Here is a 21,331-nt window from a genome sequence, read left to right as displayed (position 1 = left end):
TCCCCCATAGTGCACTGCATTATGGAATGTCGGGGGTATCAGGGAAAATTCTCCACCGGGCATCCCACACCTGTGCTCCTACATTATTAAATGATGTCCCATCATGAGTGTCGTTACTAGTTGTTACTTCCGGTAACCCTGCTTTCACCCACACTGAGTCTGCTTGGTCGCCCACCGCCGATACTAAGAGGCTTTTAATATCTCCTGTTGCCAAGGGCAACCCTGCAGTGTTTTTCTCAAAGGTGTAAATCCATTTTCCCGCCCCAGCAGTTAATGGCGGGAGAGATTTGAGTAGATTGTTTTGTCCATTTGTGCCCACGGCACATAGTGGAGTCGCCCCACTCCCTTACAGATGAGGGGCATCTGTAATTTTGATTTCCGCTTCCTTGCTTTTATTCCTACTCCTTTTTTCTTCGCTAGGGCAATCCTTCCCATTTGATTTCGGAGTCTTCCCTCCCATACTTCTCCCATGGGCGGCGTATCCCAGTGCACCTGCTGTATTCCTCCTACTGCACCCTCATCCTCTTCATCAAAATCACTCCAGTATTCCTCATCTCTTATCGAGGCCACTGTGTCATAGCCTACACTGTCTGTTTCCCCTTGTCTTTCTACTTGCACTGTTTATATGGGTGCGCTGTCAATTCTGAACAGGAAATCTCCCGATTTCCATTGATCCTCGGTTATGGGAGGGGCCCCCCTCGTGGGCTAGGGCCCCTCTCCAGGCTCTTGTGTCACACCACACACAGCTCGTAATTGGGACAATTCAGTGCGGTAGATGCTAACGCTACTTCAAGATCCTGGGTACGCACCCCAGTGTTGGGGGCTGGGGTTGTCGCTTGTGTGTCGTACGTGGGTGCGGGGCGGTGCCTGGTGTTACCGGCGCACTCCCCTCTGATACGTATTTCGGATTTGTGTATCCTTCTGCTGGTCTTGTAATGGATACATCTTTTTGGGCTCTTTCTCACCTGTTTCGGCATCTCTTCCCTCACCCTCCCCCGCTATCAACAAGTCTGTCCCCTTCTCCTTCTTATTTAGGGTAGGGGTCTCTTCAAACATTCTCCATAAGTCTAACACTTCCCTCCTGTTGTGGAGCTGTTTCACTTTGTATTTTGCTGTGAGGTAGGTGGGTAGGTGTTCTAACGTCCCCTTATCAAATGACCCCTCCTCTGGCCAGGCATGTGACATTCCCTCCCCCTTTGTTTCGCTCACTCACTGATCATGCTACTTCTTTATTCGTTCACTGTACAAAGGGAGGTGTTTGCAAATATGCTCCAGGGGTGTGTCTGTACCCATAATTGCCCATCCTTTTGACCCACCACCTTAGGCACTATGTTACAATACCCCTACGGGTCCTTTCCCTTGGCCCTCCCACTTTCGTTATCACATATACCTCTAGCACAAATGTTTGTGTACACTGACAGAATACATACAACCAGAACACAATTTTTACCAATAAAACAAAGACACATAAAACATTGAACATTGAACATATACCAACCTCCCCTTTTCCCTGTTCCACTAGAGCAATATTTCCTCTTTTATTCACTCATCTCCATTCACATCACCTTTGCCCCTCCAGGGCCTACCTCCTCATGTGTTACAAAATACGAATGAAAACAACAAGCTAAAACAAAAGGCTAAAACAACAACTATTTTTTCCAGAGCCCATTAATTATATGGGGCTCCTACTTTTTTATCTCTTATCTTTCCTCTGCACTGGTCGGGAGAGTGCAACATGATGCCGCCTTCTAACCCCTCTGGAAGCTAGATTCCTGTATTTCCTCTATATTCTCACCGTTATTCTCTTAATAAAAAACTAGTGGGCATGAAAAATGAAAAACGTGCTTTACTCAAGCACCCACACAACCCATTCACCCCTGTCTCTCACGTGTTCCCTTCAGTCACACTGCTCTATATTCCCTGATTTTACTGTTTGTTCGGTCTTGCAATTTATACTCACGTGCCCATGTTCCTCTAAGAGCCTCCGTTCGCGGTCTATCCACAACACCTGGGCCTCTCCTTAGGAACGCACCCGGCTTAGGCAAGCAGCGGGGTATTCGCAAAGCCGGAACCCCAAGAACCTTTTCCTTCAGCGTACATGTTTTCTGGGGAATGGTCAGCCGTAGGAGGGGACGGCCTTGTCAGAGAAGCCCTGGATCTCGCCGCCGTACAGGGGTGTCTTGAGGAGATCACGCAAAAGGGTCACCAAATGAAGGCACCTACACCCTTCTTTGCACATGTCCTCACACCAAACCAATAAATTGACACCCCAGAAGGGAATAAGACTATGAGATCAATTGCAAGGGTTAACAAACTTTTAAAATAAGGTTTACAAGCAAAGAACTCTGCTGCCCTAGAGCGCTCTGCTGAAAATTACACTGGCAGCACCTTATAAGACGTAATGTCGTCACTCGTTATGTCATCACATACAGTCAAAAATTGCAACGTGGATTGGGTGAGTACTAAGGTATAGCCTGCTCTATAGGGGATGCCAGGCTGTAATTGGCTGCTGCTTCTCGGTCGGTCAGATGGCACGTGGGTCAGCTGGGCTCATCTCCGTGTTGAAGGTCAGAGCAGAGAAATGTACAGTCCTAACTATCTAAGCTAAACAATATAAGCTGATAATGAATTAATAATGGCGGACATAAAAACCAACATGTGGAGGTACTTCAAGGAGCACAGAGTAATTTACTGGCATTCTAACCCATGCGTTTCTAGGGGTTCATCGAGAGCTGAGTCCCCCTCTCAGGTATCTCTCTTGAGAGGTTTGATCTACCAGATAACTCATGATGTATGCGGACAAGTGTTAGTATTAGGGGGCAGTATAGTGCACTACTGGATTAAGCACATAGTGGAGGTCCTGTTATGGTCAGTACACAGTGTTTATCTACATGAAAGAGAGTGGAGGGCTGCGGGGCCTGTGGACTTTGGCCTGGCAGTGTGGGGGTTGAAGGGGCATGGGCAGGTTTGTGGAGATGAATGGGCACTCAGGCCTGGGCCTGCTTTGGTCTCACGGTGGGCAGAGAGCACAGTCATTGGGAATTATACTAGACAATTGCAACAATAAATGATTGGACTTCCGTGAGAACAAGGCTTGCACGTTGCTGGCAGATGGTGGCGGGGCTCTGTGCTGTGTGTGCACCGTGCTGGGAATGGGAGAGCTGAGTTTGCAGAGGGATGATTTTTGGGCCTACAGAAAAGTTGGTAGTGTGGTAGTACAAAATGGCGTATGTAGCCTAAGCCAAAACCTGTGTTACATCGTGGATTTCTATGTTATTTGACAAAACTCTTGTGTTGTGGGGGTGGGCATCTCCCCTCTTCGTAAACATGTCATCTGAATACTGAAGAGGGGCACAGGTGGGTGGGATAGGACCATCTCCTTCCCAACATAGGTTATTGGTGTTGAGTTCCTCGCTTCGCTGAGAATGTGATATTTTTGTGAGTATAGTGCACAGACTACTAGCACATCTTGGGGGCGAGCACTAGGATCTGTTCTTTTTGGGCCTGTCCTGTGAACCCTATCAAGCGGGATAATGATGGCCTCCTCCCCTGTGATTAGATTGGCAAAGATGTGCATTATAATGTCTTTTAAATCAGAGTCTGTGACTGTTTCAGGGAGGTTTTTAATTCGAATGTTGGAGTGTCTAGATCTGTTTTCCAGGTCTTCGCAGTGGATTTTAAGATTGTGTGCAGTCCTTGAGAGATCTTCTAATGCCATGTCCGACTGCCTGCATTCCTGCGTGAGCTCCTGGACTGCGTGCTCATTGGCATCAACCCACTGTCCTAGAGAGGTTATTTCCTTCCTTAAATTGGATAATGAGTGCCTGATTTCCGCTGTAAAAGAGGAGAATTGTAGTTGAAAGGAGGCCGAAAACATTTCCTGGAAATCTTGAAAGCTTTTTGCAAAGTCCTCTTTAGAAGCGCCCTTGTCCAGATCCTTGTTATGTGGCTTCAATGGAGGGTTAGCTGCAACTGGGCTGCTAGTTGGGGGTGTCGCCTGGTCTGTTGCCCACAATCTTTGCGATGGATTTATCTGTTTTTGGTGAGCCTGCATGTGTAATCTCTGCTCAACGGTCTTTTGCGACTTGCGTCTGTCACCTGCAAGGCCCCCCTGGCTCCCACAACACGTCAGTGCTCGCCTGCCACTGGGGCCTGTCGGACAAGGGGGGAAAGTATCAAAAGGTGCGCCTTCCGCTGTGCAACCTCTGTAGCTGCGTTCCTCAGAGGGAGAGTCGTCTCTCCCGATGCTTTCCGCTGCACCTCTCTGCAATTACGGTCCTAAGCATAAAAGACCCTCTCAGGGCCGGCATCTACTTTGCATGCCACCATGGTCCCCTCGTCTCTGCTCCCACACAACCTCTGCTTCTGCTGCCACATTGAGGTAAGAAAACTTCTCCATCGTCTACTGCTGCTCTTCTCATGGCCTGCACCTGAGGGGGCTTTTTATGCCTCCCAGTCCTCCGCAGGTGTGGGTCATTATTCCTAATTGACTGCACCTGCAGTCTTCTGCCTCTTCTTCGATCCAGAACTTTGGGAATTGTGGGTCTTCAAGTCCAAAATATAAATTCAGCTTTCTTAGTGAAATCATCATTACCACTTTCACTATTCATCGTATACCTATTCCCCAAAGAACTATAAGGATTCCATGAATTATTTGACTTTACCGAAGGCTATGGTTTCTCAGGATTTAAATTGGTAACATTTAAAGACTCTTCTACCTTAATTATCTGGGACTTTTATCATAGGGGCTTTCATGATTATAAATGTCAGTGATTTTAAAAAGGTTTTTCTGATTTTCAGAACATAACTGCGTGTGGTTATTATCTTCATTTATATTCCAACAGTGAGTTTGAGAAACTCTCTGACAGTAAGCCATTACATATTCCAGCATTAAGGATATTCCCTTCCTTGAGGAAGACAAATACTGTGTCTCATCCCACAAAGCCCTCCTATTTCCCTGGGGCCCTTCTCCTCCCAGGTCATCCTCCCGCCTAACACCACCCCCAGGGTTAGGATCAGGAAGCTTCTGCCTTTCACTGGCCACCTGGGAGGAGATTTTAGGTAGGGGTTTTGTGAGGACTTTGCAGGATTCCTCACAGCTTCTACTCCTGCTTCCTTACGGTTCTGCATAAGGATGGTGGAGAGCTTAAGGATGATGTTGTACCTTTCTCTTTTCAACACATTCTTGCTTATGGAGTAGTTGAACACTGGGTCTTATGGCCTCTTGTGTGCTTATGATTCCTCTTGCAAGGCTTCACATGAGAGAGAACCAACTGCCCCCTGCAAGTCAGTGGTTTGAGGAGATTAGGTCAGAGGACCTTCGTATCATTGTCGGCCAGGATCAGAATAGACCCACGTTGGTGGATGGAGGAGGTCAACCTTTCTGTGGGTGTTCCTTTTGTGCCAGAATCTACACTCTCTCAACGGACGCATTGCTTGCTATTGGAAGAGCAATCTTGTGGGATTTTGAAGAACACGACTTGTGGAAGGCTCAAAAGCAGTCCGTTTATATAAATATCCTGGAATTGAGACTATTTCTCTGGGCCTAAAAGTGTGTGTGTTTCTTCTTTGCAGGGCTGTAGGGTGTTTATTGTGACATACAACGCCATTGATTGGTTTTAATTAAATAAACAGGGAGGACCAGGTCCCCTATCCTTTGTAGAGAAGTAATTGAACTGTGGAACTGGTGTATTGAGAACAGGGCATCCCCTGTGGTAACCCACCTAGCTGGAGAATTGTGAAAGCTGACAGCATCATCAGATTGAGTCAAGGATCCAATAAACATGAAAGTTCACTGCAGGTGTTGGACAAAGAGCTTGTCTCCCCAATGGTATTCATTGCAGCGCCAATTTGAGTCCCCTCTGTTCATGCCCCCTTTGTCGAGGTCCATGGTGACAATGTCGTGGCCCGATCAGCCCACTGGTCGGATTGTGCTACTTCTTAAGCGAGACCTGTGTTCCTCGCCTACTAGCAGGTAATCTATCCATGTGAAGGTCGCATGTGCTCCTGGTAAGAATGTGTACCCCTTTTGGTCGGGTGCAGGACCCTCCATACATCCAATAGGCCCCTGACTTCTAGTTTTTTTTTTTTTAAATGTGTCTGCCCCTCCCGGCGGCTGCCCCCTGAGTTTGGTTCTCGTCGCTTGTCTGGCCATCTGTGTATCAGCCCAGGTGTTGACGTCTGCCCCTATTATAACCAAGGCTCTGCTCCTGGCCATTATGATGCACAGGGCCTCCTCATTGAATGTGTTCTGGCCCTGATTGGGGGTGTATACCCCAGCAAGTGTTACCCATGTCCCTTCCCAGCTTCCCTGGACCAGCAGGAGCCTGTCCCCCATCATTGAATGCATTAGCGGATTTAGCAGGCAGAGCCGCCGATGTAGAATCAGGCCTACCCCTCCTTTCTTCTGTGGGCCCAATGTCAAATAGGTCTGCCCTACTCCCCCTCCTCTCAGTGGTCTTTCCTCCCCTGGTTTCAGTCTAGGTTCCTGAATGAAGAGGATGTCTAGTGCTACCCTTCTAAATTCTCGCACCACAAGGGACCTTTTGGTAGGGGAGTTGAGCCCTTTGACATTTAGCGTCCCCACCTTTAGAAAGCTACCTCCCTCCCCTTTTGCCATGTTTCTCTCCATTCATAGGTTATTACCTTTTGCTTATATCTCTGTTCCGTTCCCCTTCCATTTCCACCTTGGTTTCCTCCTGACCCTTCACCCCCTCGCCATTCCGTCTGTTCCCCCCTTTAACCTAATTTTGTAACTAATAACCAAAGTTTGATCAAAGAACAAAGGTCGGGTACACCAACCATTGTACCCCTTATGGAGATGCCCTCTTTCAGATGAGGGCCACTAGGTTAAGAACTCCTACCCACTTGGGCTTATACAGTAATTCCATTCGCCTCTCGCCTTTACCTCCAAAGTCATTCTTTCTGGGTACCTTGCTTCCTTCTTTATGCTCTGGACGGCTTCGGCAGGGACGGACTGCTTAATTTCACGTATTTCCTTCCCATTTTACTTCATTTGCTCCTCTGGGGCCTTGCCTTGGATAGCATTGCCCTGGAAGAGTGGGCACCCTGTGGTCCTGGCAATGATCTTGTTTCTAAGTCCTCTGTTAGGTGCTGCAGCACTTTTTTTTCTTCCTCCGCTATGGGGACTCTATATTCTTCTCCTTTGATCTCGACTAGCAGCACGAAGGGGTATGCCCACCTGTATCGGATCCCTTTGTCCATGAGCCATGTTGTGAGTGGCCTGCATTCCCTCCTACGCCCCAGGGTGAAGCTTGGCAAGTCCTGGAACAATCTGACTTTGGATCCTTGGTATTCTATTTCCTGTACCTGTTTCACTCTGAGAAGAATTTCCATTTTTTCTTTATATTGGAGGAATTTCACTACCACTGAGCATGGTCCACCACTAAAAGCGCTCCCTCCTCTGGGGGCTCTTTCGATATGCACTGTTTTCCCTACTTCCACCTTATAGAGAAGGTTCACTATGTCCTGCACTTTCTTCTTGACCTGGACTGGTGTTTCTCCATCTGCTTCCGCCAGTCCGACTATGCGTAGGTTCGTTCTTCGCTCTATTCTCCAGATCGTCTAGTTTCAGGTCAAATTCTTTTTCTCTCAGTTCTATGTCGGTCATTCCAGCGTTCAGTTTCATCTCCACCAGGTCGGCATTGAGCTGATTGTGTTCGAGGTTCTTAACGTTCCCCCCTATTTTCGCCATCTTCCCCTGCAGTTCAGAAATGGACATTTGAATGTCCGTGCGTAGGGCTCTAATCTCTGCCATAACACCAGCAATGTCCTCCTTGATAGTGGCATCGCCCATTGTCAACACCTGTTTTTGGGCGTCCAGTGGTTGAAAGTCCTCTCCCCTCCTGAATTTTCTGCAGAGCTGCCAGCCCTCCTGTGGGTAGGGCCTGTGTCAGCCGACCCCTCCCTTTCCTGAGAGCCTATGTTGGCACCTTTGATGCTCTGTCCTGTATCGTCTGTAGTATGGACAGTCCTGTCCCCCTGAGCATCTGCTGTGACTGTTCTATTTCGCTCTATATGGGGGGACAGTGTCCTCTCCTTGGGGCCACAGGGGGTGGGTGGCGCTGTAAAATATTCCTCTCTGAGGAAGCTTTGTCTGGAGCTTCTCGCGTTGTCCCACCAGCCCTTTGCCCCCTTGTCGCTAATGTGGGTGGCTCCTGTGTGGAGGGTGGCACCTCCCTCTCCTTTGCTGCCCGTATTATGGCAGGCCTGAGCGGTGGTGGATTTCCTCACCTCTCTTTCACATATTCACTGCACTGACCACGGCTCTTCATAGAATGTTTGTGTACACAGCCTTACAAGCTCTCCTCCCTGTTGGTGGCTAAATGTCCTGGATCAGGACCAAAGCGCACCGGAGTCCTCCACGAGTCCTTCCCGTGCCTCCGGTGAGCGTTGGAGCCCTTTGCGACTGCTTCCGAGGCTGTTGCTCCTCCTCTTCGTGCCCAGCCAGAGCATACTCGTTGGGCTTAGCCTGGCTGCGTGCCCAGCCTGTTTTCGTGCCTGGCTTGCTGGTCCCCCGCAGGTTCTCCCCTGGCTCTGAGGTGAACACCTCCTTCCCCGTCACGTACGACACATTTGCCGTAATTGCAGTGCTGGTTAGGTGGTGGACTAAGCTCTTTCCCCTCTCTTTAAGCCCCACAGATTACAGAGCTACGCTTCAGGTGGCCGTTGCCTTCCGTGTCGCCTAGTGTTCCCCCTCCACCTGGGATTTAAAGGCAATTCTCTCAGTTTTGATGCAAAAACCCTTCAAACCCATGACTTCTGCAGAGCTCAGGTTTTGTGACTGCCTTCTTGTTGGCTTTTACTTTGGGCATGCTCTCTGCTGTAATGATCTATACTTGGTTTTCTTTAAGGGCAAGTTGTGATCAGGACCCACCCGTACTTTCTACTGGTGGTGGTTTCTGAGTTTTGCATTTATGTTTTTTCCAACATTGAGATATTTTACATTCTGTAAACTCATGTCAGTATGCAGAGAGGAAGTGAAGAGCATATGGAATGTATACATACCACTGCACATCAATAATTTTTGCCTGCAGTGAGATTTTGCAAGGATTCAGTATGCTATGAACTAATGAGATCCCCACTGAATCCAGACACCCAGAGCATAATATAGCTGCAGTCATTTCAGTGCTTCGCAAACAGTCTAGGTAATGCGTAGCTTAACTTCTCTCCTTGCATGCAATGGTAGACATCTAACCATTTAGTAACTTAACTTCTCCCCTTATATGCAGTGCTAGAGATTCTCTGAGATAGGACAACAAAATAACCAACTGAAGGTGTAATACTGGGAACCAACACTCCTCTCTAAATGGAGTCCCCATACTCGTATCTTGAAAAAACAGATGGAGTACAATCAAAAAGATTCAAAAACATATAATTTATTATACACAAAAAAATGAGAAAATGAAATGACCCTAAATTCGCACAACAAATGATCATGTAAAATACAATAGTTTTACTCAATTTTTATAAAAAAAACTGTTTTAACAAATACATAGGCCCTCATTACAACACCGGCAGTAACCCATGGCGCTATTAGCACCATGGTTGCTGCCGGTATTGTAACGAGTCCGCCAATGTTAAATGGGGAATTACCACCCCATTCCAAGGTTGGCGGGGCGGTAATTCCCCATTGAACATTGGCCCTTCCCCATTCCCATTGTTGCCCCATAGGGCTCAGTGGGACTAGGGAAGGCGGTAATTACGGTACCGTAAATTGGGGTACCGTAATTACCTCGAAAGTCCCTTTGCGGGTCACTACTTTTACCGGCTGGTCCACACCAGCCGTTAAGGTAGGGAGCCGCAAAGGGACCTCGTAATCAGGCGTTACGGGTTTAACGGCGCCGACACCTTTTACGGCGCCGTTAAACCGTTAACACCAGGGTCGTAATGACCCCCATAGACACAACAATAGCAGCATATCACAACATCATAAAACAAATGTGTCACAGACAATACATATATTCCGACATGTGTGGCTGAACTTTCTTCAGGGGAAAAAACACTTCTTTTTTCGTTTAAAATTCTTTCAATATTGTGCAGTAGGGGTACTAGGGACATCCACCAACAGATGTCATCAAATAAGCTGAAAATACAAGAGGCAAAAAAAGCCTTCAGTACCCAGTAATCACAAACAAAATATCACTCTCCACCTCCAACTCTGGAGTAGGCCCTAAACGTAAACCTTGGGGGAAGGTGAGCACCCATCACCATGACAGATTCATCAAGAGTCCCATAGGTCACCCTTGACGTGAAAGGAAATTACAACACTAAAGAAGAGTCATTAATAATCACTTCTTATATGGCGATATATAACTTAATAAGTTCGCCAGACCACTTTAATTGGGGTCAATTACATAATAAAGGTGGATATGTCACCTAGGATAAGTAGAGGACAGAACCGTCACCAGAAGCCCAATGAAAGAAGTTACGTATAATCAATATCATGTACAACTGAAATATACCTGGGGGATCTCCAAGGCCGATCAGTTCTTAACAGTAAATGTCATCAATATCGACCTTGATGTCACAAAGCCGACAGTCATGGATCCAGCGTAAGCAGGAGGGGCCCGCTCAACGTCAAAGAGCTGATGTTAGCCAATCTGGAAACAAATGCATGTGACCCACATTAATTAAATAGAACCCTACCACGCTAGGAAAATACTACAGACAGAGGGCACACAAGTAGCCACCTCCTCTGTATGGCTCAACGTGTAGAATACACATAGATCAGTAAAAGAAATCAGGTCCATAGCTATACCACAAATCGCATCGTATCTACTGTGAAACCATGTGAGCAGCATATAAGAACGCACCATATATGAACAGCGGCATTTAAGGGACCACATAAATGAGAAAACGACATAAATGAGAGAACGCCACCTGATGTGGATACGTGCAGGCTTATTAATGTAATACATGCGTCCGCCCAACAAAGATGCGGCCGATATACAAAAGACTAAACTTCTCAGTCACAAAGCCTCTGGGAAACAAACATAACCCGTATTTAAACTTACTTCTAAAATGAAAAGCTGGGTACAATGTTAAAACGCGCTCATTTCGCGAACCGGCACGTCTAAATCCTATAATTTCCACATAGTAGGAAAATCATTGGAGGCGAAAGAGGACTACAACTCTGCCTGGCTTTAAATACACATCTCCGCCATATTGAAAAAAAAATGGCGGCAACTGGGCTCAAACTGTAAAGTAGCTAGTGCAGCTCCCTATGATGCATGATATTGTAAGAATGGCATTAGCAGATGGAATGACAGTTTCAAAATAGATATTTGTCTAGTTATGATGTATAAAAGTTGTATAGGGAACTCAAAATATGTCATCCATGTTTTGAGTACATCTATTTAGTCCCATACATATACAGATGCATATTTAGTACATTAGAGAGCAGGTGCATATAAAATATTAATTCACACCATACGAGGGTACTGTTAAAAAACCGCAAAAAAATTGCCCCCATACAAATGAATGCCCAAGTATTTATACAACTTGTAATACAGAAGGGAAAACATATTGTATAATTTGCACAATGCATGTTTTTAGTAACAACTTACATCGGGTCACGTTTGAAATATTCCACCACAATGTATATTTTTTTCTCATAGTCTTCCATCGGTAATGTATGTAAAGCTCTGCATAGGCATAAACTCTAACACTGTGCCTGTATACAATGACATGAAACAGTATCACCCAGTGATATTATCTTCAGTCCATGGCGACGCAGTCTCACAGGTGAACTTGGTGCCAGTCAGTGAACATACTCCTACGTCCCGTCCCCTTTCCTCCATACTTATGGGGGACATCTCTCCGTCCTGTGGGATGGGACCGGAGCACTTTGTAAAAAGCATCCACATTTTTTTCAAAAATGTGTCCCTCCTCTCTTTCCAGCGCGGGCCCGGCACGCGGCTGTAACCCCGCCCACCTTGGCTCCGCCCCGCGCATCGCCCATCAGTCCTTTTCTCCGCACGATCGGGGTTGGACGCACTTGCATCCTCGGAAGAATTTCTTCCCTTTTTTCCCTCTCTGGCTCTCGCTAGCGTTCGTTTACTAGTCTGTCTATGTCTTTTAAACTAGATTTTCCAGACTGTTCATCTTGTCACTGTCACTTCGCGAGGGCGGATCCCCATCCTCTTTGTTTAGAGTGTTTGGGTCCGGAACACCGTTGGGACCCCTGTTTTACTGTGACTCCCTTTTGGTCCGGGCACTTCAACGTCGGTTGGAGCGGTGGGAGGAGGTGTTCGGACGGACTCCTCCTTCTCATTTTTAGGCGTTCATCGACGAGAAGAAAAAACGCCCGGTAAATTCTTTAATTTTCAGAGCACCCCGGCCGGGGGATACCTTCCCGGGTTCCTCTCGAGCCGGGAGGGGCGTTGATCGCTCTGTTACCGGGGTTCGCCCTGAGGTGCCTGTCGGGCCTTATAGTTTCGAGGGTCTCCGTAAGGGGCCTGTGATCACCGGAGTACACTCCGAGGCCCCTCCTGTGGGGGTTGTGTGTAGACCCAGTTCTACTGAGCCGTGGGGTACCGGAGCTTGCTCTGAGGCCGCTCTTTCGGCTTCCCTCAAAAACAAAACCGGGGTACGCCCCGAGGTCTTGGCTGGGCTTGAGGTTACCGAATGGCTGTTCGAGGCCCGTGCCGATAAGGCTTCTACCGGGCCTAGGTCTGAGGTCCCTCGTACAGAGGCTAAGGATACCAACACTTCTGAGGGGCTGGGCAAGGCCCTGTCGATGACAGCGCACCGTTCCGGCTCCTGTGGTGACACCAGATCTGTTGAGGGGGCAAAGAAGAAAGTTTCTTATTTTACCGGCAGTGCCGAGGCTCTTCCTTCGAAGGCTCAGTTGGCGGTTGGTATGTCGCAGAAACATTCCAGGCCTCATAGTACTGGCTCGGCCGAGGTTCCTTACGTTAAGGCTAAAATTAAGACCCCTGATCCATCGACGGGAACCCCTGCCTCACTTCCTCACGTGCCGCAGTTCCCCTCAGATGAGGACAAAATGGCGGCCGTTCCCGCTACGACCACGGCGGCCATTTTAGGTACTACCCCTACAACTGCGCCATCGGCCCCTGGTGTAGGGTTCGGTCCTTCGGGTGAACCTAAGGTCCCTTGTGCGCATCCTTACCGGCTGGTTTATGATTGGAACGCCCGGATGCCTCTTCCGCACAATGTTTCGTTGCCCGCGGGGGCGGCTCCCTTGATTTATGTGGATACGTCGGCGGAGGGGCCGGTGTGGCACCCTTCCCCGTTACGTCCCTGGATTTGTTCACCTCATGAGAGGCCTCCTCAGGTTCCAAAACAATCTCCTGAGGACGCCTTTTTCGGTAAATTTCAAGCGCTTATGCGCACAGACCCCATGAGGGAATATTTCAAGGGGCTTTTCAAGGAGATATGTCCACCCGCGCCTCCGGCTCCACCCGTTCCGACGGTGGTTCCGCTGCCGCCTCCCTTGCCCATGGTGCCTCCCCCTGCGCTTCTGCCTGTGCCACCATTGTCCCCAGTGGACAAGGCAGTGCCTGACACGGCTCAGCAGGATCCGGATCTGTCAGATGACCCTCAAGGCGATCAGGACAACAAGGACCTGCCCCGCTCTACCAGAGCTTCCCATGACCGGGTACTGTCAAGTGGCACAGCGAGTAGAGCGCCCGCTTTGACACCCGTGCAGAGCCTGTTAACGCAGGTTCGAATCCCGGCGGGGCCAAACTCAGCCTTTCATCCTTCCGAGGTCGATAAATGAGCACCACACACCGTGGGTAATAATAAGCAGCGCTCAGATACCTGAGGGTTTGTAGCGCTATATAAAAGCCTAATTATTATTACTGGACATGATGAGCTTCTTAGATGTTCCGGTGCCCGAGGCACCTGCTCCGTAGGAGGGCGTGCTTTCTGGGGCGTTCACCTTGTCTCCTTTGGACCGTACCGGCCTGTTCTTGCAGAAGGACGTTCTGGCCAAGGTCCGAAGAGTTTTGGAAAAGCCACACTCGGGACTTTTTGTAAATAAAAAGATTGACGCGAGGTACAGGCTACATTCCTCGGAGGAAGTGGCCTTGTCATCTTGTCCGCCTCCCTCCTCCACAGTAGTGGCTGCGGCCACGTTGCAATCCAGACCGGCAGCTTCCTCCTCCGCGATGGCGACTCAGGTCTTGGGAAAGGAGGACAAGCTCCTGGACTCCCTAGGGAGGAAAATCTTTGCCAATTCGGCCTTGCAGCTCAGGCAGGCCAATGCAGAATTGATTTTGGCGGGAGCTAACATGCGGATGTGGAGAGGTCTGTCGGAGTTTGAGGAGCATATTCCGGTCGAGAAGCTGGAGGATTTCAGAGGAGGCCTTTCCGATGCCAGGGTCTTGGCCCAGGATCTCCTGGAGACTGCGGCTCATCACGTAGACACCTCAGCTCGGGGTCTGATGCTAGGGGTTGATACCTCACGGCAAGCATGGCTATATGCCACTAAGTTCTCGAAGGAGGTGCAAGACAAGGTTCTGGACCTTCCATTTGATGGTAAGGAGCTTTTTCACTCTTCTACTGATGTAGAGCTCACCAAAACCAAAGACAGCACTCAGACGGCCAAATCATTGTCTTTTCTGGTTAAAGCTCCCTTCAAAGCTTAAAGGCCGTTGTCACAAGGTCGACCTTCCTCTGGTTTTAGGGGCTTCCTCGACCGCAAAAATCGCAGAGTGGATACTCCTGCAGGGAATAACGGCCGTATACAACAGCGTACGCGGTATTTCTCCCGCTCCTCAGCCTCCTCATCAGGTTCAGGTGGCACAGCCACCGATAAACCTGCCAAATGAGGGTTTTCCGCGCTCGCACGAGACCCCGGTGGGAGGACGCATTGCGTCTCATTGGGAGGCGTGGCAGACCATCACAGAAGACAGATGGGTCTTGTCAGTCGCTCGAGCGGGCTTCCGCTTACCTTTACCCCCTACCCCACCCATGAACTCTCCTTTTCAGCTGTCGGACTCATCCTCCCTCAAGGCCGAGGTTCAGAAACTTCTGCTCCTCAGAGCTATGGAACCCGTTACCCTTGAGGAGCGAGGGGAGGGCTTCTACTCCCGGCTGTTTACAGCGTCCAAACCCAACCAGGCTGGCCTGCGCACCATCCTAGACCTTTCCCAGTTCAATCTTTCCCTACCCCAAGAGAAATTCAAGATGATCACGCCCGGCCAGATTCGCTCCTCGTTGCAGGCGGGCGATTAGCTCAGCGTGGTGGATCTTCAGGATGCGTACATGCATATCCTGATTTGGAACCCACACAGGAGATACCTCCGTATCTCTTTGGGAGAGGAGCACTTCCAGTTTCGGGTGCTTCCTTTTGGCCTCTGTTCGGCGCTGCGTGTCTTCACGAAGATGATGTCGGTGATTGCGGCCCATCTTCGTCTCCAGGGTATCCATGTGTATCCCTATTTGGACGACTGGCTCCTACGCAGCCCTTGCCCGTTGGCAGCAGCGGGCAACCTCCAGTCTCTCCTTCAGCTCCTGTTCCATCTTGGGCTGTCGGTGAACTGGCGGAAATCCTCCATGACGGTCTCACAGGACCTGACTTTCCTGAGTTTTCGTTGGAACACGATAGACTGCCGAGTATATCTGACCGGGGACAGAATGGCGGATCTGTTGGCCACATGTCAGATGTTTACGCAGTCGGAGAGCATGATGGGCTGGTGGTTCCAGAGGCTTCTGGGCCTCATGGCCTCGTGTGTACTGGCTCTTCCTCTTGCTCGTCTCAAAATGAGACGGACCCAGATGGCTCTTCGGAGTTCCTGGCGTCAGGCTGTGGACCCGGATTCCAAACGGATAATGATCCCGGATTCCATGAGAGTGGACTTGGACTGGTGGTCTTCTCTCAGCAACCTGCCAGTGGGCGTGGGGTTCCAGGACCCAGCACCCATGGTGACAATCACGACAGACTCCTCTCTTTTCGGGTGGGGTGCGATGTTAGATCTTCTTCAGGTCTCGGACCTCTGGTCACCTCAGGACAAGCTCCTGCACATAAATCAATTGGAGCTTCTGGCGATTTTTCTGGCGCTCAAGGCGTTCAGACCTCTCATTGTCAACAAGGTGGTCCGCATAAGAACGGACAATGCGGTGTCAATGTACTACATAAATAAGCAAGGGGGAACAAAGTCTCCCCCTCTCGTGGATCTGTCCATCCAGATTTGGGAGTGGGCCGTGCTTCATGGGGTCTGGCTGCTTGCAGTGCACATCCCGGGCCGGCTGAATGTCACCGCGGATGCCCTCAGCCGGCGGACAGTGGTCAGCTACGAGTGGGAGTTGAAGGCAGAGATCCTCTCATGGATTTTCTCGCGTTGGGGCACATCGGAGGTGGACCTCTTTGCCACGGCGGTAAACAAGAAGCTTCCTCAGTACGCCTCCAGAGGGGGGCAGGGAGCATCCTCTCTGGGGGACGCACTCGAGATCCCATGGCACAACCTGAGAGCTTTCGCCTTCCCGCCTCTTCCTCTGGTTCATCGAGCAATTTGGAAGTTGAAGAGTTCTGTCAACTGTTCTCTTCTACTCATAGCTCCGTGGTGGCCAGCCAGGTTTTGGTTCTCAGAACTTCAACACCTGTCGGTGTGTCCACCGATCAGGTTACCAGTAACTCCCGATCTTCTTCACCAAGGGGAACAGCAGATGTGGCACCCCTCCCCACAATCGCTCAACTTGGCGGCATGGTGCCTGAGTTCACGGCTCTAAAGCCTTTGGGTTTGTCTGCGGATAACATGCGCATTATCCAGGCAGCCAGGAAACCCTCGACCAGATCCCAATACAAGAGTAAATGGCTCAGGTTCTGTCATTGGTGATTGGAGAAATAATTGGACCCGAGGGTGGCGACGATTGACACGGTGCTGTCCTTTGTCTCTTCCCTAGCAGAGTCAGGGGTTCATGTCTTGTCCTGCAGGACTTATCTCTTGGCGATTTCCGCCTACCTCTCTACAGACCGGTGTTCTTATTCGTTAACTAACCCGGTGGTGACAAGACATTTTGCTGGTTTGACACACCTCTACCCTCCGGTTCGTAGTCTGCACCCGCCTTGGGACCTAAATGTAGTCCTGACGGCGCTGTGCCATAAACCTTTTGAGCTTTTGGGCTACGGTTGACCTCAAGCACGTGTCCAGAAAGTTTCCTTTCTGGTAGCCGTTACGTCAGCGAGGAGAGTGAGTGAGCTCCAGGCATTGTTGTTGGAGCATCCTTTCTTGGTCTTTCACAAGGACAAGGTAGTCCTTCGGACGAACCCAGCTTTCCTACCAAAGGTAGTGACTGAATTCCATCTGAATCAGTCGATTTCCCTTCCGGTCTTTTTTCCGAACCCTGCCTCGGAGGCGGACAGGGTTCTACACTGCCTGGATGTCCGAAGAGCTCTTAAGTTCTACCTGGACAGGATTGCCGAGCTTCGGAGCTCTTCCCAACTGTTTGTGACCTTCGGTAAACCCCAGGGCAGGCCGGCGTCTAAGGCATCCATTTCCAGATGGATTGCTGCCTGTATCACGGAATCTTTCACCGTCCAAAAGCTTAAACCTCCTAAAGGTATCCATGCACATCAGGTGCGAGGCAAGGCAGCCGCGGTTGCTTTTCAGAAGTATGTTCCCTGGGAGTCCATCGCTAGAGAAGCTCCTTGAGCCTCCCCATCTGCTTTCTGTAAGCAGTACTGCCTCGATATCAGCTCTAGAGCTGACGCTCAGTTCGGCCAGGCTGTGCTGAAGAACCTGTTTCAGTAAGGGGTGTTTCCATCCACCCATAGTTCCTGTAAGGAATGTCCCCCATAAGTATGGAGGAAAGGGGACTATGGACTAGGAGTAAGGTGGTCAACACGGTGAGTAACCTGGTAATTCTCATTGAGCCCTACAACATGGCTTTGGAGTTTAAAAATCAGTTTTTGTTCGAAATTTAGCAACTTCTGATCAATTTCATCTTTGTTGTTACCTTCAACTTTCTTTAGAATCACCCATTCTAAGTTGGTGTGGTCATGTTTCATATCTACAAAATGTTTCACCATTGGTGCTGCTAACACCTTGTCTTTAATGCAGCTTCGATGTTCTGTGAGTCGAATACGACATTTCCTATTGGTTTTTCCAATATAACAGAGTCCACAAGGACAAGTGATCATATAAACCACATTCTGTGTATTACAGTTGGTCATACTGCTCATATTCCATAATACATCAGGATTGATCTGTACAGACTTGGTGGCTTTGGTAAACTCACACATGATACATTGGCCACACAGAAAATGGCCCATAACAGGAGGGAGACCCCACATAGTGGTTTGTTTCACTGGCACAGTAGGTTTGATAGTGACATCATTCCTAATAAGGATATTTTGCAGATTCTGACTTCTTTTGTAAGCTACCAGTGGGGGTGGTATTTCATTATTGTTGTAAACTTTCTTCCATGTCTTACTGATGATGGTCTTAATTTTATAAGACAAATTTGAGAAGGTGTTGACAAATACGGTACCCACTTCTCTTCGTTCTTTATTAGTTTTTTCAAGAAGTGCATCTCTCTTGTTGTTGTTCTATGCCCTTTTGGAAGAGGTCTTGACCAGTTTGGCCAGATAACCCTTGTCCAACAGTTTACGAGACAGGATATTGGCACTTGAAACAAAATCTTCCTTGAGGTTACTGTTGCGTTTCAGCCTCAAAAACTGCCCGAAAGGCAAATTCGATTTTAGATGATTAGCATGGTGACTGTTATAATGAAGTAAGGCATTTTTATCAGTCTTCTTGCTGAAAGGTTTGACTTTAAGGCACCCGAATATTGAAATATGGTAATGTCCAGAAAGTCAATTTGTTGTTCCTCAATGGCTCCGGTGAATTTCAAAAACCTATTTTGTAGGTTGAACCAATTAACAAAATCACTAGCCTGTTCCCTAGATCCGTCCCAAATAATAAGGATATCATCTATGTACTTCAGCCATTTTCTCAAAAATTGTTGGTAAGGGTTATCTGTGGAATAGATCACACTTTTTTCAAAAAACTCCACATACAGATTGGCCATGTTTTGGGACATCACTGCACCCATCGCCATGCCCTCTGTTTGTTGGTAAAAATGCACCTGCTCTCTAATGTACTAAATATGCATCTGTATATGTATGGGACTAAATAGATGTACTAAAAACACGGATGACATATTCTGAGTTCCCTATACCACTTTTATACATCATAACTAGACAAATATCTATTTTGAAACTGTCATGCCATCTGCTAATGCCATTCTTAAAATATTGTGCATCATAGGGAGCTGCCTGCACTAACTACTTTACAGTTTGTGCCATTTTTTCTTTCAATATGGCGAGAGATGTGTATTTGAAGCCAGGCAGAGTTGTAGTCCTCTTTCGCCTCGAAGGATTTTCCGACTATGCGGAAGTTATAGGATTTAAACGTGCCGGTTCGCGAGACGAGAGTGTTTTACCACAGTACCCGGCTTTTCATTTTAGAAGTAAGTTTAAATACGGGTTACGTTTGTTTCACAGAGGCTTTGTGACTGAGGAGTTTAGTCTTTTGTATATCGGCCACATCATTGTTGGGCGGATGCATGTATTACATTAAGAAGCCTGCACGTATCCACATCAGACGGCGTTCTCTCATTTATGTTGTTTTCTCATTTATGTGGTTCCCTTACATGCCGCTGTTCTTATATGGTGCATTCTTATATGCTGCTCACATGTTTTCACAGTAGATACGATGCCATTTGTGGTATAGGTATGGACTCGATTTCTTTTACTGATCTTTGTGTATTCTACACGTTGAGCCATACAGAGGAGGTGGCTACTTGTGTGCCCTCTGCCTGTAGTATTTTCCTAGCGTGGTAGGGTTCTATTTAATTAATGTGGGTCACATGCATTTGTTTCCAGATTGGCTAACATCAGCTCTTTGACGTTGAGCGGGCCCCTCATGCTTACGCTGGATCCCTGACTGTCGGCTTTTTGACATCAAGGTCGATATTGATGACATTTACTGTTAAGAACTGATCGGCCTTGGAGATCCTCCAGGTATATTTCAGTTGTACATGATATTGATTATACGTAACTTTTTTCATTGGTCTTCTGGAGACGGTTCTTTCCTCTACTTACCCTAGGTGACTTATCCACCTTTATTATATAATTGACCCCAATTAGAGTGGTCTGGCAAACTTATTAAATTATATATCGCCATATAAGAAGTGATTATTAATGACTCTTCTTTAGTGTTGTAATTTCCTTTCACGTCAAGGGTGACCTATGGGGCTCTTGATGAATCTGTCATGGTGATGGGTGCTCACCTTCCCCCAAGGTTTAGGCTTAGGGCCTACTCCAGAGTTGGAGGTGGAGAGTGATATTTTGTTTGTGATTACTGGGTACTGAAGGCTTTTTTTGCCTCTTGTATTTTTCACCTTATTTGATGACATCCATTGGTGGATGTCCCTAGGACCCCTACTGCACAATATTGAAAGAATTTTAAACGAAAAAATAAGTGTTTTTTCCCCTGAAGAAAGCTCAGCCACACAAGGGCATCAAGAACAATGTCGCAATATACGTATTGTCTGTGACACATTTGTTTTATGATGTTGTGATATGCTGCTATTGTTGTGTCTATGTATTTGTTAAAACAGTTTTTTAATGAAAATTGAGTAACACTATTGTATTTTACATGATCATTTGTTGTGCGAATTTAGGGTCATTTCATTTTCTCATTTTCTGTGTATAAATTATATGTTTTTGAATCTTTTTGATTGTACTCCATCTATTTTTTCAAGATAGGAGTATGGGGATTCCATTTAGAGAGGAGTGTTGGTTCCCAGTATTACACCTTCAGTTGGTTATTTTGTTGTCCTATCTCTTTGTTTATGAATATATATCTACACATCCCCTGATGGTAGAGATAGTGAATACTAGGGGTAATCCTTGTTCCACCTTTTTTGATTTACAGAGATTTTGAGAACATGTGAATGGTGGTTACCGCTCGTATGTGTAGCAAAAGTGCATTTTGTTAACTGTTGGCAGTAAAGCATTTCTCAGATATCTTTTGACTTGCCTCTTCCGTTCCACTCTCCTCCAGGTTTCAGTCAGAGTACCAGAAGGATTGGATATCACGCAGACAAACGTAGAGTTCCTACAGGATCATTTTCATCGAATTGCGACACACATTCTGCATTGCTCAGGTGAAAGAGTCCTGTTATACTGGAGATGGATCCTGTTGTAAGGGAGTCACCTTGCACACAAACTATAGATTTCTAATTTAAACAACTCACCCAATCTGTAGTTTGGAGGAGGGCTGTGGGGCAGAGGTCTGCAGCCCATGGCTCTACAGATGTTTTAAATTACCCATTC

The 21,331-nt window shown here is 47.8% G+C and overlaps 1 protein-coding gene across 4 annotated transcripts in view; it reads left to right on the top strand.

Annotated features, from left to right (window-relative positions):
* The window catches only part of LOC138520683 (large proline-rich protein BAG6-like), a 1,763,116-nt gene that overhangs the window by 1,352,033 nt on the left and 389,752 nt on the right, over window positions 1-21,331 (top strand). For all 4 annotated transcript variants that reach the window (XM_069632954.1, XM_069632957.1, XM_069632956.1 and 1 more), the window contains one exon: window positions 21,060-21,162. In XM_069632954.1, the coding sequence (XP_069489055.1) occupies window positions 21,060-21,162 (103 nt within the window). The remainder of the gene's footprint in view (window positions 1-21,059; window positions 21,163-21,331) is intronic.

Source organism: Ambystoma mexicanum, chromosome 13, assembly GCF_040938575.1.
Source record: "Ambystoma mexicanum isolate Mex_15411 chromosome 13, UKY_AmexF1_1, whole genome shotgun sequence".
NCBI classification, from domain to species: domain Eukaryota; kingdom Metazoa; phylum Chordata; class Amphibia; order Caudata; family Ambystomatidae; genus Ambystoma; species Ambystoma mexicanum.
The sequence above is the reverse complement of the archived record's forward strand: the minus strand, read 5'-3'. Positions and strand labels throughout refer to the sequence as shown.